At 39.5% G+C, this 27,157-nt stretch overlaps 2 protein-coding genes across 4 annotated transcripts; both read right to left on the reverse strand.

Annotated features, from left to right (window-relative positions):
- On the reverse strand, window positions 1-27,157 carry N6AMT1 (N-6 adenine-specific DNA methyltransferase 1). Of its 3 annotated transcripts, XR_004442119.1 has the most exons (7): window positions 27,001-27,157; window positions 24,446-24,532; window positions 18,618-18,708; window positions 16,248-16,331; window positions 6,070-6,211; window positions 4,209-4,388; window positions 1-548 (listed from the first exon to the last, which is right to left on the reverse strand). XR_004442119.1 is itself a non-coding variant. In XM_033232240.1 (6 exons), exons 1-6 carry the CDS (start codon window positions 27,132-27,134, stop codon window positions 4,282-4,284), a joined length of 645 nt encoding a protein of 214 aa, XP_033088131.1. In that variant the 5' UTR covers window positions 27,135-27,157; the 3' UTR covers window positions 1-4,281. The 3 variants fall into 3 exon arrangements, 2 of the variants coding, with proteins under 2 accessions (XP_033088131.1, XP_033088132.1); XM_033232240.1 differs by having other exon boundaries at window positions 1-4,388; XM_033232241.1 differs by lacking the exon at window positions 16,248-16,331 and having other exon boundaries at window positions 1-4,388.
- Window positions 13,508-14,333, reverse strand: LOC117095643 (40S ribosomal protein S4, X isoform-like). The gene has a single exon (XM_033232242.1). The coding sequence runs from the start codon at window positions 14,088-14,090 to the stop codon at window positions 13,722-13,724; it is 369 nt and encodes a 122-aa protein (XP_033088133.1). The 5' UTR covers window positions 14,091-14,333; the 3' UTR covers window positions 13,508-13,721.

Raw genomic sequence — 27,157 nt, forward strand, 5'->3', positions numbered from 1 at the left:
ACTGAAAGGCAAGGAGGGCAGAATTTATTAAGCGAAAGGAAAGCTCTCCACAAAAGGAGGGGTCTTTCATGCAGGTTTTCCACCTCACAAATTGAATGCCAGGCCACCACACATGAGCTGAAGGGGCATGGCTTCTCCCCTGCATAAGGCGCAAACTCCGCGTGGCTCCACCCCATGTACGGGCACTTGGTCTAAGCTACATAGATTTTCCTTACTGCACATGTGTTGAGAAATGGAATTTTTCACAGTGGGCATGTTCAGGCAAGCCATCTGTGCACAATGACCTGGGCAAGTCGGAGGTTCTTCAGGCACCCTTCCGTATTTGCCTAGGCATGTGCCCATCTCCCTTTTCTTTCATAACTATCTGTTTTATAGATTGGTCTAATATATGTTTTACCAACACTACAAGAAAATGGCTTACATGATTATGGAGGCTAAGAGGTCCCATGATCTGTCATCTATAAGCTGGAGACTCAGGAAGGCCTGTGGTATAATTCAGTCTGAGTCCAAAGGCGTGAGAACCAGGGGAGTCAGTGATGTAAATCCATCTGAGGACAGGAGAAGATGAGATGTCACAGCTCAAACAATGAGGCAGGAAAAAAAAGCGGGGGGGTGAATTCTTCCTTCCTCAGCCTTTTATTTACACCCTCAACAAATTGGATGATGTCCACCCACCTTGGGGATGGCCATCTCCTTACTGAATCCCCCAATTCAAATGTGAATCTCCTCTGTAAACACACTCAAGACACTCCAGAATAATGTTTAAACAGATATCTGGGACCCTGTGGCCTATTCAAGTTGACATATAAAATTAACCATCGCAAGTTTACCCTTGTCAACTTGGCACCATACACATCTCCTTAAACCATACTTAACTGCCACATAAAGACAACAGCAAGGTCATAATTCCATCTAACATGATTAACAATTGAGCATTCTACCAGAAACACACTAACCCATTTCCCCGAAGAGGAGGTAAAGTCTTCATGTGATGTTTACTCTCTCCTTGATATCCCATAACTTAAATACCATGACGTAAAATTAATCAAAGTTGAACATTGGAGCCAGTTTAAAAAATTAACAATATTTAAACACTATATTTAAACAATGCATCTATAATAAATCTATAATAAATCACTATAATAAAATCAATGCATCTTATGTTACAGAATAAGGAAATGAGAAGAAAGCAAGCTACACACACACAAAATGGAGTCATAGCAAAATATGGAGAACATACTTATGACAATGGCAGTCTATGTTTCTATAACTGGTCATATGATCAAAGCCAGTATTTCTTCCACCACTTATTCTGTATTCCCTTTGCCTTCAGCAAGCACTTCATCTGGTCATGCTACTTACCTGGTGGTGACCCAAACCTTTATTCCTGAAAGGTCTGGGTCATTAGTGGTCCTGTCTGAATTAAGTTGTAGTTTTCCACTGACCTTAATCACAGGGCATGGTAACACTAAGAGAAGCCCTAAGGAATCTCACGTATTCCCAACATACTTTTCCTTACCATCATTTGGGGGTAGTCCAGTTTCTACTTGGTAGTCGGGAACAATCACCCAACCAGCACTGTAACTTATTTGTCTATTGAGTTAGAGGCATGAGAAGCCCAAAGTGGCTGAGGAGCAGTCTTAAACTTCCAGTTCAATTAAATCATGATTGTACCTCTCAATGGAAAACATGCCACCCTATGTAAGACCTCTACGCCAGCAGAGCATAAGTCATGGCAATAGGAAGCAAAAATTTTGCTAGTGGATCACTAGGGCTAATAGCGAACAGTGTCCTTCCTATTTTGAGCCCTTGATTCCTGGACCTGTGAATCCCAGTCATAAGAGAAATGCACCATATACTGGATGCTGAGAGAGTAGACAGCCTTCCACAGAACCTTGTCCCAGCCCTACAAGGCACTGCTGCATAGCTGGTGCTATTACTGTCTTCAAAATACCATTCTACTGCTCTATGTAACCAGTTGATTCAGGATAGTAGGGAACATTGTAAGAAAATTCCATGAGTATGGGCCCACTGCCACACTTTTGCTGTGAACTGAGTTCCTTGTAATGCTGTGGGCCCACTGCCACACTTCTGCTGTGAACTGAGTTCCTTGTAATGCTGTGTGGAATACTATGGTCATAGATGAGAGATTCTGTAAGTCCACGGATGGTAGTTTTAGTAGAAGCACTGCAAGAAGGGAAAGCGACTCTGTATCCAGAGTAAGATCTAGTGTTTCAGTAGGGACAAAACACTATCCCTTCAATGATGGAGATGGATCAATGTAATTAACCTGCCACTAGGCAGCTGACTGCTGACTCTGGAAAATGGTGTCATATCAGGGGCTCAGTGTTGGTCTCTGCTGCTGGCAGACTGGGCACCCAGAGATAGCCTTGGCCAGGTCAGCCTTGGTGAGTAGAAGTCCACATTGCTGAGCCCATGCATAACCTCTATTCTTGTTACCATGGCTACTTTGTTCATGCAACAATTGGGTGATGACAGGGGTGGCTGGAGAAAGAGGCCTACTAGTATCCATAGAACAGGTTATCTTGTCTACTTTATTAAAATCCTTCTTTGCTAACCCTTTGGTGAGCATTCACATGGGGCACAAATATCTTTGCCCTTTTTGCCCATTCAGTGTCTATCCATATACTTCATCTCCAAATTTCTTTGTCACCAATTTTCCAGTTATGTTGAACTCCCTGACCATCCTGCCAAATCACTGGCCACAGCCTACGAATTGGCATATAATTGAATATCTGGCCATTTTTCCTTCTAAGCAAAGTCAACAAGGGGGACTGCTCAAAGTTCTTTCCACTGGGAGGATTTCCTTTCACCACTGTCCTTCAAGGTAGCCCAGAGGTGAGCTGAGTGCTACAGCTGTCCACTTTTGGGTGGTACCTGCATATCATATAGAAGCCTCTGTAAACCAGGCCTAAGTCTTCTCTTTCTCTGTCAGCTGGTCGTAGGGAAGTCCCCATGAAGCCACAGATACAGGCTGGAAGAGAGAAGGCATGTAGCAGAAGTGGGTACTATGGAAATTTGGCCTACTTCTTCACGTAACTTCCTTGTGCCTTCAGGGCCTGCTCAGGCCCGATCACGTGTATACCATTTCCATCTGATGATGGAGTGTTGCTGGGCATATCCAACTTTGTGTGTTGGTGGCTCAGATAACATCCAGTTCATGACGGGCAGCTCAGGTTGCATGGTAACTTGGTGGCTCAAGAAGTATCAGTCTCTACTAAGGCCCAGTAGCAGGCCAAGAGCTGTTTCTCAAAAAGAGACTAGCTATTTGTTGGTAATGGCAGGACTTTGCTCTAAAATCCTAAACCAAGATTCACCTGCAGGGACCTGCCAGAAGCTTCAAACAGCATCCCTATCTGCCACTGCCACTTAAACACCACTGGATCTGCTGGATCATAAGACCCAAGTGGCAGAGCAGCTTTAACAGGAGCCTGGACCTGTTACAGAGACTTTTCTTGTTCTGGGCCCTACTCAAAACTAGCAGCTTTTTGAGACAAATGGTAAATGGGCTGACATAACATAATGAAATTGGAAAATGTTGCCTCCAAAACCCAAAGAGGCCCACTAAGTATTGTGCCTCTTTCTGGGTTGTAAGAGCAGCAAGATGCAAGTACTTCTCCTTCACCTTAGAAGAAATATCCCAGTATGCCCCATGTCACTGTATCCCTACCAATTTCACTAAGGTAGAAGGTCCTTGAAATGCAGTCATATTTATTTCCTACCCTCTGATGCAAATGTCTTTCCACTAAGTCTAGTGTAGTTTCTACTTCTTGCTCACTAGGTCAAATCAGCATAATGTCATCAATAGAATGAATTAGTGTAATATTTTGTGGAAGGGAAAGGTAATCAAGAGCCCCATGAACTGAATTATGACATAGAGTTGGAGAGCTGATATACACCGGAGATACAACAATGAAGGTGTGTCGCTGGCCCTGCCATCTGAAAGCAAACTGCCTTTATGGACTGGTATGAAAAAAAGACATTTGCCAGATAAATTCCATTGCCTTACCAAATAATGGTGAAATAAATATTTCATACATAACTTTTATATTTAAAATGCAAATTATAAATATAATATACATATTTACTTGTACTTTTGCAAATAATTATATAGGCCTGACTGGAAGGGAATGTTCCACCTTCCTACCTGTTTTTAATGACAAATTTCTGATAAAATTCCTTGTTACCTAATGAATGACTTCAGTTTCAAGATACGCTAAATGCATTCAGTTTCCAGTAGCTCTGGGCACACATTGTATGCTAGGACTTGGTGAACTTGAGGACTGACAGAGTTTCTTGGCCTGCTTGTCTGGAAAGTGCAGTGGTTCCTTGCAGACCTTTTGTCTTCATTGTTTTCAAAATTTCTTCTAAAATAAAAATCAAAAGGTAAAATCCATTAAGCCATTTGGTAGTGTGCATGATCAATAAGCAATTTAATAAGTTAAACACAGATGATTTATAAATTGTATTCATCAATTTATTTGATATACAAAACAATGTGTATCAAATAAATGTCTATTAAATTGAACTTGGTCTTCGGCTAAATAGGAGCACTTTGTATTTTCAAAGTGTTGCTGGTGATTCTAATCAGAATGAATGGCTTGCTTTGCAGTCACAGCCTACTTTAGGCTCAGCAGAAACATTAATTGTCCTTGTTATCATAGCAAGTAATCAGTTTTTTAGTTGCTTGGCTCCAATCTCTGCCCTATGTCTTTCTCTTTGGATGACAAGAGCCAATGAAGGTGTGGGACAAACTGAATAGTGACATTGCGCAGTGAGAGTGAAAGAAGTAGCTTATTTCTTTCAGGCATATTGAGAAAAGAAAACCTTCCATATAAATAAATAAAACTAAGAAGACTAAACTAAGAAAATGGAGAAGAAAGAAACTAAAAAAAAGGAAAGGTAAGGAAAAGAAAAGAGAGAAAGAAGGAAGGATGGACAGAAGGAAGGAAAAAAAGAAGAGAAGAGGAGAGAGAGAGAGAGAGAAAGAAAAGAAAAGAAAGGAAAGAAAGAGAAAGAAAGAAAGAAAAGAGAGAGAGAAAGACAAAGGGAGGAAAAAATAAGAGAAGAGAAAAGAGAGAGAAAGAAAAAAGAAAGAAAGAAAAGAGAGAAAGAAGGAAGGAAGGAAGGAAGGAAGGAAAGAAAGAAAAGGAAAGACGGACAGAAGGAAAAAAGAAAAGAGAAAAAGAAAGAAAGAAGAAAAGAAGGGAAGGAAAGAGAAAGAAAGAGAGAGAGAGAAAGAAAGAGAAAGAAAGAAAGAAAGAAAGAAAGAAGGGAAAGAGAAGAGAAAGAAAGAAAAGAAAAGAAAGAAAGAAGGGAAGGAAAGAGAAAGAAAGAAAGAAGGGAAGGAAGGGAGGAAGGAAGGAGGGAGGAAGGGAGGGAAGGAGAAAGAAAGAGAGAGAAGGAAGGAAGGAGAAGAAAGAAAGATGGATGGAAGGAAGAAAAAAGAAGAAGAGAAAAGAGAGAGAAAGAAAAAGAAGGAAAGGAAAGGAAAAGAAAGGAAAGCAAAGCAAAGCAAAGCAAGAGAAAACTAACAATCATGTGATTTGAAGGACTGAGGATTTTTAGTATAAGCTGAAAATCAAAAGTGTACAGAAAAAGAGAAGAAAGATTACGTTCAATTTAGTTGTAACACAATCTGAAAACAAAGACATAAAAATCTATACAATAAAATAACTTTCATGATAAAACTCCAGACGAACTAAAGAGTACAGCACAATTGTCAAGGGCATGAAGAATAGAGGGTAGAGAGAAAATTCATAATACTGAGGGTGAGGCGTTAGAAGAAAACATTAGAGATTTTTGTACTTGAATATTAGGTTATAAGTGGGGAAAAGAGAAGATAACACTTTTTAAAATAAGAAAAATTGACCCCTGAAAACCTCTTTTCTCTTTCAACATGAATTTATGCCTTTATTAGCTATTGTCAGTGATTCTTTTAAGTGATTCATTAACATGCCAGGTTATCTTATAAATTATAGCATTTTACATTATTAGCTTTTGATTTCAGCAACATAAATGCTTAAACAATAAATTGGTCTGTATTACCTGGGTTGTTTTCTTTAATGGTAACTAAATAGAATAATCCTCTTGGTGAAAGGAGATCTGGAACCAGGGGAAAAAACCTGTCCATGACTTCCCGACCATTTCTGCCACCAGCCCAAGCTGCCTCTATTCCGTGACTTCCTACCTGTGAACAATTAGAAAGAATGTTTTAATTCAAGTTTGATTTAGATCACAAACCGAATCTTTTTGAGAAGTTTTATCACCAAACAAGTATATATTTTGCATTTTACTGCTGACGAAGGAGCAGTAAAGTTGAATCTAAGTTTCATCATTTTCTAGTGTGTAACCTTGGGTAAATTAGTAATCTTGTTTGTGAATTACTTTCCTCCTTTATCTGTAAAATTAGGAAAAGAATAGTTCCATATGTACAATTAGAAAAATAACTGGATAAAAAAGTTTTTGTAATAATAAAAAAAATTTTATCCACTGTTAGGAGTAAATGAGGAACTATATTTAAAGTTTTGAGAACATTGCTCTGCATGTATCAAGGGCTTAATAATAGTTATTACTATTAGTACAATGCTTAAATTGAGAGACTTGGGTAGCTTTTATACTTAATATAGAAAGAAGCTAGGAGGAGGACCTTGTATTATAAGATACCTACTGTACAGAAACAAAGTTTCAAAATGTCCCAGTGCATCTGGCCCTCTTGTAGATTAAAGTGTGAAACACATAGATCTTTTCTAAGGAATCCATTTATTATATATTATATAAAGGCATACTGAAGCATGTTTCCTCTAACAAGCTATATTTTAGAAACAATACACCTGAGAGCTTATATGGTATTAAAAAATCTTTAGATCCTTATCATTGTATATTGTTTCCTTTTTACACTTCTTTTTTTTTTGAGACAGGGTCTCCCTCTGTCACCTAGACTGGAGTGCAGTCATGTAATCATGGCTCTCTGCAGCTTCCACCTCCTGTACTCAAGTGATCCTCCCACTTCAGCTTCCTACTCAAGTGATCCTCCCACTTCAGCTTCGCAAGTATCTAGGACTATAGGCACAAACAACCATGCCTGGTTAATTTCTTTTTTTTTTTTTTTTTTCAGACGGAGTCTCGCACTATCACCCACGCAGGAGTGCAGTGGCTCAATCTCGGCTCACTGCAAGCTCTGCCTCCCAAATTTAGGCCATTCTCCTGCCTCAGCCTCCCGAGTAGCTAGGATGACAGGTGCCCACCACCACGTCTGGCTAATTTTTTGTATTTCTAGTAGAGACGGGGTTTCACTGTGTTAGCCAGGATGGTCTCAATCTCCTGACCTCGTGATTCCCCTGCCTCGGCCTCCCACAGTGCTGGGATTACAGGTGTGAACCACTGCGCCTGGCCAATTTTCCAAATTTTTTGTAGAAAAGGGGGCTGTCACTATGTTGCCCAGGCTGGTCAAGAACTTCTGGCCTCACATGATCGTCCCAGGTCAGCCTCCCAAAGTGCTGGAGTTATAGGCATGAGCCACCAAGACTGCTCTATTGTACATTATTTTTATTTTTCATTATACTTTAAGTTCTAGGGTACATGTGCATAATGTGCAGGTTTGTTACATATGTATACTTGTGCCATGTTGGTGTGCTGCACCCATCAATTCTCAGCACCCATCAACTAGTCATTTACATCAGGTATAACCCCCAATGCAATCCCTCCCCCTTCCCCCCTCCCCGTGATAGGCCCCGGTGTGTGATGTTCCCCTTCCCGAGTCCAAGTGATCTCATTGTTCAGTTCTCACCTATGAGTGAGAACATGCGGTGTTTGGTTTTCTGTTCTTGTGATAGTTTGCAGAGAATGATGGTTTCCAACTGCATCCATGTCCCTACAAAGGATGCAAACTCATCCTTTTTATGGCTGCATAGTATTCCATGGTGTATATGTGCCACATTTTCTTAATCCAGTCTGTCACAGATGGACATTTGGGTTGATTCCAAGTCTTTGCTATTGTGAATAGTGCTGCAATAAACATACGTGTGCATGTGTCTTTATAGCAGCATGATTTGTAATCCTTTGGGTATATACCCAGTAGTGGGATGGCTGGGTCATATGGTACTTCTAGTTCTAGATCCTTGAGGAATCGCCATACTGTTTTCCATAATGGTTGAACTAGTTTACAATCCCACCAACAGTGTAAAAGTGTTCCTATTTCTCCACATCCTCTCCAGCACCTGTTGTTTCCTGACTTTTTAATGATTGCCATTCTAACTGGTGTGAGATGGTATCTCATTGTGGTTTTGATTTGCATTTCTCTGATGGCCAGTGATGATGAGCATTTTTTCATGTGTCTGTTGGCTGTATGAATGTCTTCTTTTGAGAATGTCTGTTCATATCCTTTGCCCACTTTTTGATGGGGTTGTTTGTTTTTTTCTTGTACATTTGTTTGAGTTCTTTGTAGGTTCTGGATATTAGCCCTTTGTCAGATGAGTAGATTGCAAAAATTTTCTCCTATTCTGTAGGTTGCCCGTTCACTCTGATGGTAGTTTCTTTTGCCGTGCAGAAGCTCTTTAGTTTAATTATATCCCATTTGTCAATTTTGGCTTTTGCTGCCGTTGCTTTTGGTGTTTTAGACATGAAGTCTTTGCCCATGCCTATGTCCTGAGTGGTATTACCTAGGTTTTCTTCTACGGTTTTTATGGTATTAGGTCTAACATTTAAGTCTCTAATCCAGCTTGAATTAATTTTCGTATAAGGAGTAAGGAAAGGATCCAGTTTCAACTTTCTACTTATGGCTAGCCAATTTTCCCAGCACCATTTATTAAATAGGGAATCCTTTCCCCATTTCTTGTTTCTCTCAGGTTTATCAAAGATCAGATGGCTGTAAAGGTGTGGTATTATTTCTGAGGACTCTGTTCTGTTCCATTGGTCTATATCTCTGTTTTGGTACCAGTACCATGCTGTTTTGGTTACTGTAGCCTTGTAGTATAGTTTGAAGTCAGGTAGCGTGATGCCTCCAGCTTTGTTCTTTTGACTTAGGATTGTCTTGGCAATGCGGGCTCTTTTTTGGTTCCATATGAACTTTAAAGCCGTTTTTTTCCAATTCTGTGAAGAAACTCATTGGTAGCTTGATGGGGATGGCATTCAACCTATAAATGACCTTGGGCAGTATGGCCATTTTCACGATATTGATTCTTCCTATCCATGAGCATGGTATGTTCTTCCATTTGTTTGTGTCCTCTTTGATTTCACTGAGCAGTGGTTTGTAGTTCTCCTTGAAGAGGTCCTTGACATCCCTTGTAAGTTGGATTCCTAGGTATTTTATTCTCTTTGAAGCAATTGTGAATGGGAGTTGATTCCTGATTTGGCTCTCTGTTTGTCTGTTACTGATGTATAAGAATGCTTGTGATTTTTGCACATTAATTTTGTATCCTGAGACTTTGCTGAAGTTGTTTATCAGCTTAAGGAGATTTTGGGCTGAGACAATGGGGTTTTCTAATATACAATCATGTCATCTGCAAACAGGGACAATTTGACTTTTTCTTTTCCTAACTGAATACCCTTGATTTCTTTCTCTTGCCTGATTGCCCTAGCCAGAACTTCCAACACTATGTTGAATAGGAGTGGTGAGAGAGGGCATCCCTGACTTGTGCCAGTTTTCAAAGGGATTTTTCCAGTTTTTGCCCATTCAGTATGATATTAGCTGTGGGTTTGTCATAAATAGCTCTTATTATTTTGAGGCACGTTCCATCAATACCGAATTTATTGAGCGTTTTTAGCATGAAGGGCTGTTGAATTTTGTCAAAGGCCTTTTCTGCATCTATTGAGATAATCATGTGGTTTTTGTCTTTGGTTCTCTTTATATGCTGGATTACGTTTATTGATTTGTGAATGTTGAACCAGCCTTGCATCCCAGGGATGAAGCCCACTTGATCATGGTGGATAAGCTTTTTGATGTGCTGCTGGATCCGGTTTGCCAGTATTTTATTGAGGATTTTTGCATCGATGTTCATCAGGGATATTGGTCTAAAATTCTCTTTTTTGTTGTGTCTCTGCCAGGCTTTGGTATCAGGATGATGTTGGCCTCATAAAATGAGTTAGGGAGGATTCCGTCTTTTTCTATTGATTGGAATAGTTTCAGAAGGAATGGTACCAGCTCCTCCTTGTACCTCTGGTAGAATTTAGCTGTGAATCCATCTGGTCCTGGACTTTTTTTGGTTGGTAGGCTATTAATTATTGCCTCAATTTCAGAGCCTGCTATTGGTCTATTCAGGGATTCAGCTTCTTCCTGGTTTAGTCTTGGGAGAGTGTAAGTGTCCAGGAAATTATCCATTTCTTCTAGATTTTCTAGTTGATTTGCGTAGAGGTGTTTATAGTATTCTCTGATGGTAGTTTGTATTCTGTGGGGTCGGTGGTGATATCCCCTTTATCATTTTTTATTGAGTCTATTTGATTCTTCTCTCTTTTCTTCTTTATTAGTCTTGCTAGCGGTCTGACAATTTTGTTGATCTTTTCAAAAAACCAACTCCTGGATTCATTGATTTTTTTGGAGGGTTTTTTGTGTCTCTATCTCCTTCAGTTCTGCTCTGATCTTAGTTATTTCTTGCCTTCTGCTAGCTTTTGAATGTGTTTGCTCTTGCCTCTCTAGTTCTTTTAATTGTGATGTTAGAGTGTCAATTTTAGATCTTTCCTGCTTTCTTTTGTGGACATTTAGTGCTATAAATTTCCCTCTACATACTGCTTTAAATGTGTCCCAGAGATTCTGGTATGTTGTATCTTTGTTCTCATTGGTTTCAAAGAACATCTTTATTTCTGCCTTCATTTCGTTATGTACCCAGTAGTCATTCAGGAGCAGGTTATTCAGTTTCCATGTAGTTGAGCGGTTTTGATTGAGTTTCTTAGTCCTGAGTTCTAGTTTGATTGCACTGTGGTCTGAGAGACAATTTGTTATAATTTCTGTTCTTGTACATTTGCTGAGGAGTGCTTTACTTCCAATTATGTGGTCAATTTTGGAATAAGTGTGATGTGGTGCTGAGAAGAATGTATATTCTGTTGATTTGGGGTGGAGAGTTCTGTAGATGTCTATTAGGTCTGCTTGCTGCAGAGATGAGTTCAATTCCTGGATATCCTTGTTAACTTTCTGTCTCGTTGATCTGTCTAATGTTGACAGTGGGGTATTGAAGTCTCCCATTATTATTGTATGGGAGTCTAAGTCTCTTTGTAAGTCTCTAAGGACTTGCTTTATGAATCTGGGTGCTCCTGTATTGGGTGCATATATATTTAGGATAGTTAGCTCTTCCTGTTGAATTGATCCCTTTACCATTATGTAATGGCCTTCTTTGTCTCTTTTGATCTTTGATGGTTTAAAGTCTGTTTTATCAGAGACTAGGATAGCAACCCCTGCTTTGTTTTGTTCTTCATTTGCTTGGTAGATCTTCCTCCATCCCTTTATTTTGAGCCTATGTATGTCTCTGCATGTGAGATGGGTCTCCTGAATACAGCAGACTGATGGGTCTTGACTCTTGATCCCGTTTGCCAGTCTGTGTCTTTTAATTGGAGCATTTAGTCCATTTACATTTAAGGTTAATATTGTTATGTGTGAACTTGATCCTGCCATTATGATATTAACTGGTTATTTTGCTCGTTAGTTGATGCAGTTTCTTCCTAGCCTCGATGGTCTTTACATTTTGGCATGTTTTTGCAATGGCTGGTACCGGTTGTTCCTTTCCATGTTTAGGGCTTCCTTCAAGGTCTCTTGTAAGGCAGGCCTGGTAGTGACCAAATCTCTAAGCGTTTGCTTATCTGTAAAGGATTTTATTTCTCCTTCACTGATGAAACTTAGTTTGGCTGGATATGAAATTCTGGGTTGAAAATTCTTTTCTTTAAGAATGTTGAATATTGGCCCCCACTCTCTTCTGGCTTGTAGAGTTTCTGCCGAGAGATCTGCTGTTAGTCTGATGGGCTTCCCTTTGTGGGTAACCCGACCTTTCTCTCTGGCTGCCCTTAAGATTTTTTCCTTCATTTCAACTTTGGTGAATCTGGCAATTATGTGTCTTGGAGTTGCTCTTCTGGAGGAGTATCTTTGTGGCGTTCTCTGTATTTCCTGAATTTGAATGTTGGCCTGCCCTACTAGGTTGGGGAAGTTCTCCTGGATGATATCCTGAAGAGTGTTTTCCAACTTGGTTCCATTTTCTCCCTCACTTTCAGGTACCCCAATCAGATGTAGATTTGGTCTTTTTACATAATCCCATACTTCTTGCAGGCTTTGTTCATTTCTTTTTCTTCTTTTTTCTTTACACTTCTCTTCTCACTTCATTTCATTCATTTGATCCTCAATCGCTGATACTCTTTCTTCCAGTTGATCGAGTCGGTTACCGAAGCTGGTGCCTTTGTCACGTATTTCTCGTGTCATGGTTTTCATCTCTGTCAGTTCGTTTATGGCCTTCTCTGCATTAATTATTCTGGTTATCAATTCTTCCACTCTTTTTTCAAGATTTTTAGTTTCTTTGCGCTGGGTACGTAATTCCTCCTTTAGCTCTGAGAAGTTTGATGGTCAGAAGCCTTCTTCTCTCATCTCATCAAAGTCATTCTCTGTCCAGCTTTGATCCGTTGCTGGCAATGAGCTGCGTTCCTGTCTTCTGTGTCGCTCACACTGGGAGCTGGAGACTGGAGCTGTTCCTATTCGGCCATCTTGCTCCGCCCCTCTATTGTACATTATTTTTAAGATTAAAGAATGTTTTGAAGATGTCTCTCAGAAGTTACTTTAACCCTAACACAACTATTTTCTTCCTATATCCTTTTGAGCCCTTTGTCCATATTTTAGCTTAAATTATTTTTACACAATAATGTCAGCTAGTCATTCATTTAATATAGCATATATTTCCTCATTAAAAATAATTGCTTTGGCCGGGCGCGGTGGCTCAAGCCTGTAATCCCAGCACTTTGGGAGGCCGAGATGGGCGGATCACGAGGTCAGGAGATCGAGACCATCCTGGCTAATACGGTGAAACCCCGTCTCTACTAAAAAATACAAAAAACTAGCCGGGCGACGAGGCGGGCGCCTGTAGTCCCAGCTACTCGGGAGGCTGAGACAGGAGAATGGCGTGAACCCGGGAGGCGGAGCTTGCAGTGAGCTGAGAGCGGGCCACTGCACTCCAGCCTGGGTGGCAGAGCAAGACTCCGTCTCAAAAAAAAAAAAAAAAAAAATTGCTTTATAGCTATAACCTTATACACATATACCTTTATGAAGAAGAGAAATGTTCACATTCCTGCTTTTAAAAAGCAGGTCAAACAGAGCTTGAAGAAAAAGAAAAAAAAGCCACACTTTTTGATTTTACTGTTTTGTTTGTCTGCCTTTGCCTATCTTCTATACACACAGGTTTTTCTTTTTTGCTGTTTTACAAAGACCGGATATATTCTATACGCTTACTTACATCTTGCATTTCTCATTCAACAATACCTTATGAAAATCTCTTCATATCATTTGATATAGTTCTAATTCTTTTTTTTTTTTTTTTTTTGCTATTAAACATGCCAGATTATTTTTAATTATATACAAAAATCTAACGTGTCACCCAGGGACCATTTCGCCCACTGCTGTGTTTGGCCGCCAGTCTCTTGTCTCTCTCTTCAGCAATGGCGAGGTGGATACCCTTTCCTCAGGGAAGAGAAATCCACAGTTTGTTGTTCTTGCCAATAAGAAAAATGTTGGAAAGTCAAGTGGCAAATCTGTTGCCATTGGCATCTTTCAGGTGAACCACATCAAAAGATCCAGGGTTGGGGATCATACCAATTCTACCCAGGTTAGCCCCTCCAGTCACCATACACAGGTGACCAGTGTCAAATTTGTTGAAATCAGTAATCTTGCCAGTCTCCAAATCAATCTGAACGGTGTCATTCACCTTGATGAGGGGATCATGGTAGCAGATGGTGCAAACATCATGAGTCACCAGATGAGGGATTCCTTTTGTGCCCACAAAGATTTTTCTCACTTTGCACAACTTGTACTTGGCCTCCTCAGGTGTAATATGATGTACAGCAAAGTGACCCTTGGTGTCACAGATCAGACGGAAATTCTCTGCCATCTTGTCAATGCTGATGACATCAACAAGGATTCTGAAGATTAAAGATCATGGCCAGATCATCTTCAATGTTTCAAAATCCTGTTTTTAGGACTCCACATAAAATTTATAAGTGAATCGAGGCCGGGTGTGATGGTTCATGCTTGTAATCCCAGGATTTTGGGAGGCCAAGGCAGGCAGATTACCGGAAGTCAGGAGTTCAAGACCAGCCTGGCCAACATGGTGAAACCCCCTCTCTACTTCTAATTCATTATTTTAAGGGCTATATAATATTTCCTGGAAGAAAAGTATCACATCTTAGTTGGCTATTGGTGAGCATTCACTATGTCCATTTGCTTAATTTTTTTGACTCTAATCATTGCCACACCTATCATAAGCTTCTCAACACAATTTTCCACAAAGTTAATCATATTAGGAAATGTATCATTTCCTCTGTTTTTAAGACTTTACTCCTGGAGACTTCCTTTTCCTGGCATTCTCTCTACTTTTCTCCCGGGTTATACTCCCTATTTGTGCTGTTGGCACAAACCAACATCTTACTTCATGTTTCTGGATATATCAGTAAGTATACCCACAGCTTATTATAAATACAAACTCCTTTTATTTGTATATTATGTTTCCTGGATCTAATCTCTGAGTCTCTTCTCTTTTACCTTTGTGAATTCTTCTCCATATCTTTATGCTCTGTGTACTGAAATCTTTTTTTTCATTGGGTTTCCAGACCACTGATTCAGGTCTTGACAGTGACCACATTCTCTTTTAATTCACCTGATGTTTTACTGTGTAAAACATATTTTTAAGCTCCAAGACATCTTTGTTGTGTTGTATTTTATCCTGCTTTCTAGCTAATTGCCCAGCTCATGAGAATACGACAGGTTTTCTTTCCGTTGGGAAAGCAAAAAAGCCCAAGGCATTGCCTGCACTCAATCATGTATACGTCCCAGCAGCTGTAAGGCTCAGAAGCATGTGGTTTAGGGCTAGAAACATGAAGAAAGGAAACCGATTCAGGTCACCATGTTCCCAGAATCTCCTTTTCATTGATTAGTCTTCCCACTAGTTGGATAGTGCTTTCCTAAAGAGCTTTAAGAAGATGCATTTCCCTCAATGGCTGTTCACCTTCTGACTTCCCTGTCATATGAGTTCATATGTCAGCACAGCAATAGTTTTTTTGCTGTTTAACTGCCATTAGTAGCAATGGCAGCCAAATGGATCCTTCCCATCTTGGCGTTGAGGTGAATATAATGTTTACTAGCCTTGCCAGAGAATAATTATCAAAGAATAAAAAAGCATAATGACTAAAGGAAAGCTAGTCTTAGCCCATTATTAAACTTTGACCATTCCTGGGAAAAGGTTAACGCAATTTACCTCTTCGTTACCGAGATTTTAAAAAATAATATACTTCAAGATTATTTGTTTTCCCTATCTGAAATGAGAATTGGTTCCACTCTTTCACTTTTTGGAAATACTTGTGAAAGGAGGAAACCAGAAACTTTCAGAAGGAATTCCTATGTGAATTTAAGATTGGTTAAAAAAAATTTTTTTTTTTTTTTTGAGACAGTCTTACTGTCAGCCAGGCTGTAGTGCACTGGCTGATCTCGGCTCATTGCAACCTCCGTCTTCCAGGCTCAAGCAATTCTCCTGCAACAGTCTCCCAAATAGCTGGGATTACAGGTGTGTGCCACCAGGCCCGGCTAATTTTTGTATTTTTAGTAGAGACGGGGTTTCACCATGTTGGCTAGGCTGGTCTTGAACCCTTGACCCCAGTAATCTGCCGCCTCAGCCTCCCAAAGTGCTGGGATTACAGGCGTGGGCCACTGCGCCCAGCAGGTTAAAACATTTTGTTTTGCAAATTTTTTATTCATGATAAAGGATATATGTAATATATATGTACATGTATATTCGAATATATGAATATAAACACCATGGCCTGATACGAATGTGATTTTTAGTGACAGATATGTGTCACAGTTTGTATTTCCATCATTTAAGGTTCCTTTCCTAGTCCTATTAATAGGACTCGATTACTGACAATTAGGAGTAAAATCAGAGTAGTGTGTGATAGCAGCAGCTGATTGATGTCATAGGGTGACATTCATTTGAATTTACAAACAAAATAATTGAAAATATCAATAATTAAATTTTGTTGTATGTATGTTTTACCTCTTCAGGTGGAGTCACTACATAGGGGGGATTGAACACCAGAAGATCAACTTTTTCCTTCAATCTTGGTAGCAAGCCTTTGACCTAAATGTATTCAACAATAGTGAGAATTTTACATTAAACTCTGAATTAAATAATTGACAAATCAATCTTTAAAAATAATCTTCCATGTTTTTGGGGAAATAACGTGTTAGGGCCTGCACTTGTAGAGAGAAATGAAGTTAAGTATTTTTACGTTTTCATTCAGAAAAATAATATAGGCTATTAAATAAAAATAAGGAAATTAAACTATCAGAATGAATATTAAAAAGCCTGTACTTCTCAATTGCACATATATTTATATTCTGGGTTCACTTTTAGAAAATGAAATAAGAAAGCAAACTCTAATTCTGTATAATCTGTATAGACTTGGATGTAAGTTTACAACTATATTTGCTAACATTTTCACAATTTTTCCCATATCTGTACAGATACCTACCATCATTTACTGGATACTGTTCTATAGTTTCTTCTATCTCTGGTGTTTCACCATTCTATCAAAAACACTTAACACTAATTATGGAAACATTAAAGAAATTTTTAGGCCAGGCATGGTGGCTCATGCCTGTTATCCCAGCATTTTGGGAGGCCGAGGCAGGCAGATCACCTGAGCTCGGGGGTTCGAGACCAGCCTGGCCAACCCATGGCCAACATGATGAAACTCAGTCTCTACTAAAAATACAAAAAATTAGCCAGGCGCAGTAGTGGGTGCCTGTAATCCCAGCTACTCGGGAGGCTGAGGCAGGATAATTGCTTGAACCCAGGAGGCGGAGTTTGCAGTGAGCCAAGACTGCACCATTACACTCCAGCCTGGGCGACAGAGTGAGACTCTGTCTCAAAAAAAAAAAAAAAGAAAAAAAAAAAAAGAGAAAGGAAAAAAGAAAGAAATTTTTAAAATACAAAAAAAAAAAAAAAATCACCACATTGATCGCATGCAAATTACCGGAGTACCTTTCTTGATACCCTGGCTTTTATTAGCAGTAACAACTTCTAATAATATGAAAATAATTTATCTCTTTGGCTTAATTCCTTCTAAGCTACAAAATCATTTACAAATTAAAAAAAAAAAACAAACAGGAAAGCTATCTATGCTCATCAGTGTAAGAAAAGTGTAGGTTAAGGAGCACAGAAGTATTTTGTATTTCATATGTCTACCTGGTGCATGCTATTATTATTTTTGCCTATAAAAAGGTATTTCACATACATAAATTAAAAACCCACAAATGTAAAACTGCCACTTGAAAACGTGTGCTGTTAACTTCTTAAAACAATGGTTGTGCAGTTGTCATTTGTTGTTTTTACCTACTGAGGACCCACTGCCCCTTTCTTCTGATTTAACTTCCTTGACTTTTGTTAGGGAAGCGCTACCTCCCATCATTCTCTATCTAAGTGGCCTGAGTAGGGTTTATCCCAACTCAGCTACTGGGATGGGACTATGAGCCAGGTTGAAGCCAATCATCTCCATATTCAAATCTCCTTTGACCACAGCAAAAGGTTGACAGACAGGCACATAACCCAAGTTGATCCAGATGATACTCATTCTGGGGCCTCTTCTACAGTAACTGAATAGAAAGGGCCTCTTTCCCCGGGAAGGTGTTGAGAAATAAGATACAGATATGCAAACATCCTGTTACCATGAAGGGAAAGACTGCCTAGGAATACAGCCACCAGAGAGAAGTTCAGAGATAAGAAAAAGATGTCTATAACATTCTTAGAGTTCCTGGAAGTAGCTGTGCTGAAGCCATCAAATTTTTGTGTTTTTTGTTTTTTGTTTTTTGTTTTTTTTTTGAGACAGGGCCTTGTTCTGTTCCCCAGGCTGGAGTGCAGTGGCACGATCATGGCTCAAGGCAGCCTCAACTTCCCAGGGTCAAGCGATCCTCCCACCTCAGCCTCCCAAGTAGCTGGCACCACAGGTGTGCACAACCACATCCAGCTATATTTTTTTTAATTTTTATTTTTTGTAGAGACAAGGTCTCACTATATCATACAAGCTGGTCTGGAACTCCTGGGCTCAAGCAATCATCCTGCCTTGGCATCCCAGAGTACTGGCACTAAAGGCGTGAGCCTTTGCACCTGGACTAACTTTTAAAATTTAAGCCAGTTTGAACAGGGTTCACTATAACTTCTGACTGAAAGAGGCCTGATCTATAGAAGTTAATATAAATTCCTTTTGAATTGTGGAAAAGACGGATTACATCAACAAAGAATGTACTTTGTATAGGGTATACTGCTTAGTGGGTCAAAAGTCAATTACTTACCAAAGTTTCTTTGACCTAAAACATCTTAACCTTATTTGAAAAGAAAATTATTATTGGACAAAGATTAACTTACCAAATCTGTAATAACTGGTTGAACGTGGACTTTGTTACAGCGTGCTGTCTCTAGGGTACAAGCTGCTGCCTCAGGGTTGATATCAGTGCACCTATAAACAGAAATGGAAGGAAACTATCCTATGTCCATAAGGCAAATCTGTTTCTGAGTAATTTCAAGGAATGTTCCATTAATTCTACACAGAACAGATTTAGAAAAAAAAATTAGAATGTATTCAATAATGGCAAAGAAGAAGAGAACAAGGATTTGTTCTACTGATGAAAAAGACTGTTATACTGATACAATGTCCAAGAGTAGAATACACATACATGCACACACATCTGAAGGAATTTATGAAATTATGATACATCCAATGAAGGAGTACTATGCAGCCACCAAAAATGAAATTTAAACGGAATTTTTGATAGGAAAATGTTTATGAGACAAAATTAAATTAAAAACACAGGAAATGGGCTGGGCGTGGTGGCTCACGCCTGTAATCCCAGCACTTTGGGAGGCCAAGGCAGGCGGATCACCAGGTCAGGAGATCAAGACCATCCTGCCTAACATGGTGAAACCCCATCTCTACTAAAAATACAAAAAGAAAATTAGCTGGGCGTGGTGGTGGGTGCCTGTAGTCCCAGCTACTCAGGAGGCTGAGGCAGGAGAATGGCAAGAACCCAGGAGGCTGAGGTTGCAGTGAGCCAAGATCACGCCACTGCACTCCATGATAGGCGACAGAGTGAGGATCAAATGAATGAAATGAAGCGAGAAGAGAAACCAAAAGAAAAAAGAAGAAAAAGAAATGAACAAAGCCTGCAAGAAGTATGGGATTATGTAAAAAGACCAAATCTACGTCTGATTGGGGTGCCTGAAAGTGAGGGGGAAAATGGAACCAAGTTGGAAAACACTCTTCAGGATATCATCCAGGAGAACTTCCCCAACCTAGTAGGGCAGGCCAACATTCAAATTCAGGAAATACAGAGAACGCCACAAAGATACTCCTCCAGAAGAGCAACTCCAAGACACATAATTGCCAGATTCACCAAAGTTGAAATGAAGGAAAAAATCTTAAGGGCAGCCAGAGAGAAAGGTCGGGTTACCCACAAAGGGAAGCCCATCAGAATAACAGCAGACCTCTCGGCAGAAACTCTACAAGCCAGAAGAGAGTGGGGGCCAATATTCAACGTTCTTAAAGAAAAGAATTTTCAACCGAGAATTTCATATCCAGCCAAACTAAGCTTCATCAGTGAAGGAGAAATAAAATCCTTTACAGATAAGCAAATGCTTAGAGATTTTGTCACCACCAGGCCTGCCTTACAAGAGACCCTGAAGGAAGCACTAAACATGGAAAGGAACAACCGGTACCAGCCATTGCAAAAACATGCCAAAATGTAAAGACCATCGAGGCTAGGAAGAAACTGCATCAACTAACGAGCAAAATAACCAGTTAATATCATAATGACAGGATCAAGTTCACACATAACAATATTAACCTTAAATGTCAATGGACTAAATGCTCCAATTAAAAGACACAGACTGGCAAACGGGATCAAGAGTCAAGACCCATCAGTCTGCTGTATTCAGGAGACCCATCTCACATGCAGAGACATACATAGGCTCAAAATAAAGGGATGGAGGAAGATCTACCAAGCAAATGAAGAACAAAACAAAGCAGGGGTTGCAATCCTAGTCTCTGATAAAACAGACTTTAAACCATCAAAGATCAAAAGAGACAAAGAAGGCCATTACATAATGGTAAAGGGATCAATTCAACAGGAAGAGCTAACTCTCCTAAATATATATGCACCCAATACAGGAGCACCCAGATTCATAAAGCAAGTCCTTAGAGACCTACAAAGAGACTTAGACTCCCATACAATAATAATGGGAGACTTCAACACTCCACTGTCAACATTAGACAGATCAACGAGACAGAAAGTTAACAAGGATATCCAGGAATTGAACTCATCTCTGCACCAAGCGGACCTAATAGACATCTATAGAACTCTCCACCCCAAATCAACAGAATATACATTCTTCTCAGCACCACATCGCACTTATTCCAAAATGACCACATAATTGGAAGTAAAGCACTCCTCAGCAAATGTACAAGAACTGAAATTATAACAAACTGTCTCTCAGACCACAGTGCAATCAAACTAGAACTCAGGACTAAGAAACTCAATCAAAACCGCTCAACTCCATGGAAACTGAACAACCTGCTCCTGAATGACTACTGGGTACATAACGAAATGAAAGCAGAAATAAAGATGTTCTTTGAAACCAATGAGAACAAAGATACAACATACCAGAATCTCTGGGACACATTTAAAGCAGTGTGTAGAGGGAAATTTATAGCACTAAATGCCCACAAGAGAAAGCAGGAGAGATCTAAAATTGACACTCTAACATCACAATTAAAAGAACTAGAGAGGCAAGAGCAAACACATTCAAAAGCTAGCGGAAGGCAAGAAATAACTAAGATCAGAGCAGAACTGAAGGAGATAGAGACACAAAAAACCCTCCAAAAAATCAATGAATCCAGGAGTTGGTTTTTTGAAAAGATAAACAAAATTGACAGACCGCTAGCTAGACTAATAAAGAAGAAAAGAGAGAAGAATCAAATAGACGCAATAAAAAATGATAAAGAGGATATCACCACCGACCCCACAGAAATACAAACAACCATCAGAGAATACTATAAATGCCTCTACGCAAATCAACTAGAAAATCTAGAAGAAATGGATAATTTCCTGGACACTTACACTCTCCCAAGACTAAACCAGGAAGAAGTTGAATCCCTGAATAGACCAATAGCAGGCTCTGAAATTGAGCCAACAATTAATAGCCTACCCACCAAAAAAAGTCCAGGACCAGATGGATTCACAGCTGAATTCTACCAGAGGTACAAGGAGGAGCTGGTACCATTCCTTCTGAAACTATTTCAATCAATAGAAAAAGAGGGAATCCTCCCTAACTCTTTTTATGAGGCCAACATCATCCTGATACCAAAGCCTGGCAGAGACACAACAAAAAAAGAGAATTTTAGACCAATATCCCTGATGAACATCGATGCAAAAATCCTCAATAAAATACTGGCAAACGGATTCAGCAGCACATCAAAAAGCTTATCCACCATGATCAAGTGGGCTTCATCCCTGGGATGCAAGGCTGGTTCAACATTCGCAAATCAATAAACGTAATCCAGCATATAAACAGAACCAAAGACAAGAACCACATAATTATCTCAATAGATGCAGAAAAGGCTTTTGACAAAATTCAACAGCCCTTTATGCTAAAAACGCTCAATAAATTTGGTATTAATGGAACGTACCTCAAAATAATAAGAGCTATTTATGACAAACCCACAGCTAATATCATACTGAATGGGCAAAAACTGGAAAAATTCCCTTTGAAAACTGGCACAAGACAGGGATGCCCTCTCTCACCACTCCTATTCAACATAGTGTTGGAAGTTCTGGCTAGGGCAATCAGGCAAGAGAAAGAAATCAAGGGTATCCAGTTAGGAAAAGAAGAAGTCAAATTGTCCCTGTTTGCAGATGACATGATTGTATATTTAGAAAACCCCATCGTCTCAGCCCAAAATCTCCTTAAGCTGATAAGCAACTTCAGCAAAGTCTCAGGATACAAAATTAATGTGCAAAAATCACAAGCATTCTTATACACCAGTAACAGACAAGCAGAGAGCCAAATCAGGAATGAACTTCCATTCACAATTGCTTCAAAGAGAATAAAATACCTAGGAATCCAGCTTACAAGGGATGTAAAGGACCTCTTCAAGGAGAACTACAAACCACTGCTCAGTGAAATCAAAGAGGACACAAACAAATGGAAGAACATACCATGCTCATGGATAGGAAGAATCAATATCGTGAAAATGGCCATACTGCCCAAGGTGATTTATAGATTCAATGCCATCCCCATCAAGCTACCAATGACTTTCTTCACAGAATTGGAAAAAACTGCTTTAAAGTTCATATGGAACCAAAAAAGAGCCCGCATTGCCAAGACAATCCTAAGTCAAAAGGACAAAGCTGGAGGCGTCACGCTACCTGACTTCAAACTATACTACAAGGCTACAGTAACCAAAACAGCATGGTACTGGTACCACAACAGAGATATAGACCAATGGAACAGAACAGAGTCCTCAGAAATAATACCACACATCTACAGCCATCTGATCTTTGACAAACCTGACAAAAACAAGAAATGGGGAAAGGATTCCCTATTTAATAAATGGTGCTGGGAAAATTGGCTAGCCATAAGTAGAAAGCTGAAACTGGATCCTTTCCTTACCCCTTATACGAAAATTAATTCAAGATGGATTAGAGACTTAAATGTTAGACCTAATACCATAAAAACCCTAGAAGAAAATCTAGGTAGTACCATTCAGGACATAGGCATGGGCAAGGACTTCATGTCTAAAACACCAAAAGCAACGGCAGCAAAAGCAAAAATTGACACATGGGATCTAATTAAACTAAAGAGCTTTTGCACAGCAAAAGAAACTACCATCAGAGTGAACAGGCAACCTACAGAATGGGAAAAAATTTTTGCAACCTACTCATCTGACAAAGGGCTAATATCCAGAATCTACAAAGAACTCAAACAAATATACAAGAAAAAAACAAACAACCCCATCAAAAAGTGGGGAAAGGATATGAACAGACATTTCTCAAAAGAAGACATCCATACAGCCAACAGACACATGAAAAAATGCTCATCATCACTCGCCATCAGAGAAATGCAAATCAAAACTACAATGAGATACCATCTCACACCAGTTAGAATGGCAATCATTAAGAAGTCAGGAAACAACAGGTGTTGGAGAGGATGTGGAGAAATAGGAACACTTTTACACTGTTGGTGGGATTGTAAACTAGTTCAACCATTATGGAAAACAGTATGGCGATTCCTCAAGGATCTAGAACTAGATGTACCATATGACCCAGCCATCCCACTACTGGGTATATACCCAAAGGATTATAAATTACTCTACTACAAAGACACATGCACACGTATGTTTATTGCGGCACTATTCACAATAGCAAAGACTTGGAATCAACCCAAATGTCCATCTGTGACAGACTGGATTAAGAAAATGTGGCACATATACACCATGGAATACTATGCAGCCATAAAAAAGGATGAGTTTGCATCCTTTGTAGGGACATGGATGCAGCTGGAAACCATCATTCTTAGCAAACTATCACAAGAAGAGAAAACCAAACACCGCATGTTCTCACTCATAGGTGGGAACTGAACAATGAGATCACTTGGACTCGGGAAGGGGAACATCACACACTGGGGCCTATCATGGGGAGGGGGGAGGGGGGAGGGATTGCATTGGGGAGTTATACATGATATAAAAGTCATGCACATGTACCCTAGAACTTAAAGTATAATAAAAAAAAAAAAAAAAAAGAAAAGAAAAAAAAAACACAGGAAATGAAAAAAAAAATAGAAGGAAACACAGTTGGACCATGTATGGTAAAATTTATAGGTGACTTTGATTTTCTTCTTTATACTTTTCTATATTCTCCAATTTTCTATAAATTTAAGCAACTTTAAATTTCTTATATGAAATTATTTGCCTAAGAAATAAATCAAATTTAGAGATGATCTAAAATTATGCCGCTTCTACAATTATGCAGTATGATGGAGCAGTTTGAACATGAATAATTTTTAGGGAAGCATAGTTTGTAATCTGAGTTTTTGCTATGCTTAAATACTATAAGATACATACTGTCTATTTAAAAATTATTCATTAGAGTTATCATGGTTAACCTGTCAGTGGAAGATCTATATGAATATGATATACTTACATGTACAAAGCCTGAGGACCTATCATAGAGGCTAGGAACGCAGATACTACACCAGACCCTGCCCCTACTTCTAGGCATATTTCCACTCTAAAAAAAAAACAAAATAAATATTAGTACAGTAGAATCAAAATACTCTTCACAGAAAACTCTCATGCTAGCTTTATTTCTAGCATGTATATTTCTCTAGCATCATCACTAACCTGCAAATATATGAAAATAGAAATTTGTAATTTCTGACAACCACTTCATACTTCATATTGCATAACTCAAAATTACTAATATTTTGGGTATGTAATATATTTTAAGTCCACAAAAGTTATATGTTACCAAACATGGCCTTCAGTTAATTTCGATAAACCATTACATTAAAAAGTATGGAAAAATGTTAATCCAGGGTTGGAAATCTTAATGTGAAAGACATCATTCCTTCGTACAAGGAGCTCCTAGCTTAGTATTTCCTAAAATGATAAGGTTTGTATTATTACTAAAATTATTTTTGATAAAAGGTTCCTCTATCATTTTTAACACCTAACATTCATAGAGACATCAGTATATCCTAGAGAATTAAAAGGTCCCCCAGTAATAGACTTAGAGCAGGACAAAAATTCCTTTTCTGTACAGCTATAAGCTAATTCAGAAAATAGTATCTGATCTTCTAATGTTAGCCATCCAAGAATGCTGTTAACTATAAAATCTTCATTCTACCATACTTTATCTTTCCATTAAATTTATTTTCTTGCCTATAATCTTGGAAGTTTTTTCTTTTTTAGATCTGTGCTCTTGCTCTGTCACCTAGGCTACAGTGCAGTGGTGCTACCATAGCTCACCGGAGCCTTTAACTCCTGGGCTCAAGTGATCTCCTGCCTCAGCCTCCCAAGTAGTTAGGACTACAGTCATAAACCACAGTGCCAGGCCTCTATAATGTTACACATGCATCAAAAGCATAAACTAACACAAAGATCAGCTTGATGGCATTTAGGGAAATTTTTAGCACTAAACTCCCAAAACAACTATCCAGTGACAAGCTCCAGAGGTTTTAAACTTTTGGAACCAGTCTACACATCCGACAAGTCTTTATTAGGTGGTAGTAAGGTCTGTGAATCTCACCAGGTGGCTTCTCTTTGAAAATAACTGGCCGGGCGCGGTGGCTCAAGCCTGTAATCCCAGCACTTTGGGAGGCCGAGGCGGGCGGATCACGAGGTCAGGAGATCGAGACCATCCTGGCTAACACGGTGAAACCCCGTCTCTACTAAAAAATACAAAAAACTAGCCGGGTGAGGTGGCGGGCGCCTGTAGTCCCAGCTACTCGGGAGGCTGAGGCAGGAGAATGGCGTGAACCCGGGAGGCGGAGCTTGCAGTGAGCTGAGATCCGGCCACTGCACTCCAGCCCGGGCTACAGAGCGAGACTCCGTCTCAAAAAAAAAAAAAAAAAAAAAAAAAAAAAAAAAAAAAAGAAAATAACTATCATGGTCTCATAAATAATTAAAATTCCAAACTAGAAATAACCCAAGACTTTATAACAAAATCAGCTCCTTTTACAGCATACTTTGCAATGCAATTTGTGCTTGTAAATCTTTCTGGGCTATCTTGAGAAAAGACAAGTTATAAAACAGTACTGTTCCACTCTATACTCCAGTAAATCCAAAAGTTCCATCATCTACAATGAAAGACTAGTTGAATAAGAGCTGGGGCATTTTATACGTGGAAAAATATGACCAAGTTTAAGAGGGATAAATAAATACAATATAGATCTTTGAAATCTGACAGCTGTTTGTTCCATCCTGAGAAAACCCAGTTCACCTCATCTTCAAACAAATCTAACAACCCAAATTCCTTATATTTAAAAATCACAATGTCAGTATTCATTCTTTCTGCTATTAATTTAAAATTGTTGGCGATCACTTCAACAAATCCATTTAAATAAAGTGCTAGGGTAGACTATTGTCTGCTAGCTACATGTAACTTTCTATTTTGTAACAATTAAATGAAAAATTCAGTTCCTCAGTAGCACTAGCCACATTTCAAGTGCTCTGTAGCCAATGTGAGGACTGGCTGGTGCTAGAGTATGCTATCCAGTGGGTTTAAAAATATTTCCCCACTCCAGTAACACAACTTTCTTTCATGTTTGTTAAGGATGTTAAGGGTGCTGAGTAAATCAAATAATACCAGGCAATTTTAATATTTAATACTTTAAAAATTAATAAGCAACGTCTCCGGAATATTTTGTTTCCAAACGTGTTATACTATCGCATCTCTCAGGGACATGTGTTCTTCATATTAACAGGTGACAGGAAAAGAGACGCCTTTGCATGGTAAGCAGTCAGGGAGCTCATGAGACAGAGCAGCCCCTGGCAAAGGAGATGTGTCCCCGGCACACTCATTACTCGTAAGTACAGGAAAATTCTCAATTACGGTGTCCTGGCAGTCAATCATCTGCAAGTGGAACCCGCCTCCTCCGGCTCAAGGCGGTGATAGTCACCGTCCCGGCCCTCCGCCACTGCACTTCTTCAGAACGCCTCAGCCCTTTCCCGTCAGAGCCCCTCCCCTCCTCGCACCCCGCCAGCTCGGCAGCTGATGCCTCGAGCGCGTCCAGAAGCAGAAACGTGTCTTCCGCGGGCTCGTACACGTCGCTGAAGGCGCCGCGGCCCACGTGCCCGTGGAACGGCGTAGGGAAGCGCTGGCTCGCCATCGACCTTCACTGCGTCCTGCGCG

Source organism: Trachypithecus francoisi, unplaced genomic scaffold (assembly GCF_009764315.1).
Source record: "Trachypithecus francoisi isolate TF-2019V2 unplaced genomic scaffold, Tfra_2.0 Lachesis_group14, whole genome shotgun sequence".
In the NCBI taxonomy this organism is placed as follows: Eukaryota; Metazoa; Chordata; class Mammalia; order Primates; family Cercopithecidae; genus Trachypithecus; species Trachypithecus francoisi.

What these genes read in the sequence shown, in the direction of transcription:
- N6AMT1 (XM_033232240.1), bottom strand. Translation starts at nt 27,134, where the DNA reads ATGGCGAGCCAGCGCTTCCCTACGCCGTTCCACGGGCACGTGGGCCGC. An exon ending in TCAGCTGCCGAGCTGGCGGG is followed by an intron (nt 24,533 to 27,000) that starts GTGCGAGGAGGG and finishes TTTTTTTTTTAG; the next exon opens with AGTGGAAATATGCCTAGAAG. An exon ending in GGTCCTCAGGCTTTGTACAT is followed by an intron (nt 18,709 to 24,445) that starts GTAAGTATATCA and finishes TTCTGTTTATAG; the next exon opens with GTGCACTGATATCAACCCTG.
- LOC117095643 (XM_033232242.1), bottom strand. Translation starts at nt 14,090, where the DNA reads ATGGCAGAGAATTTCCGTCTGATCTGTGACACCAAGGGTCACTTTGCT.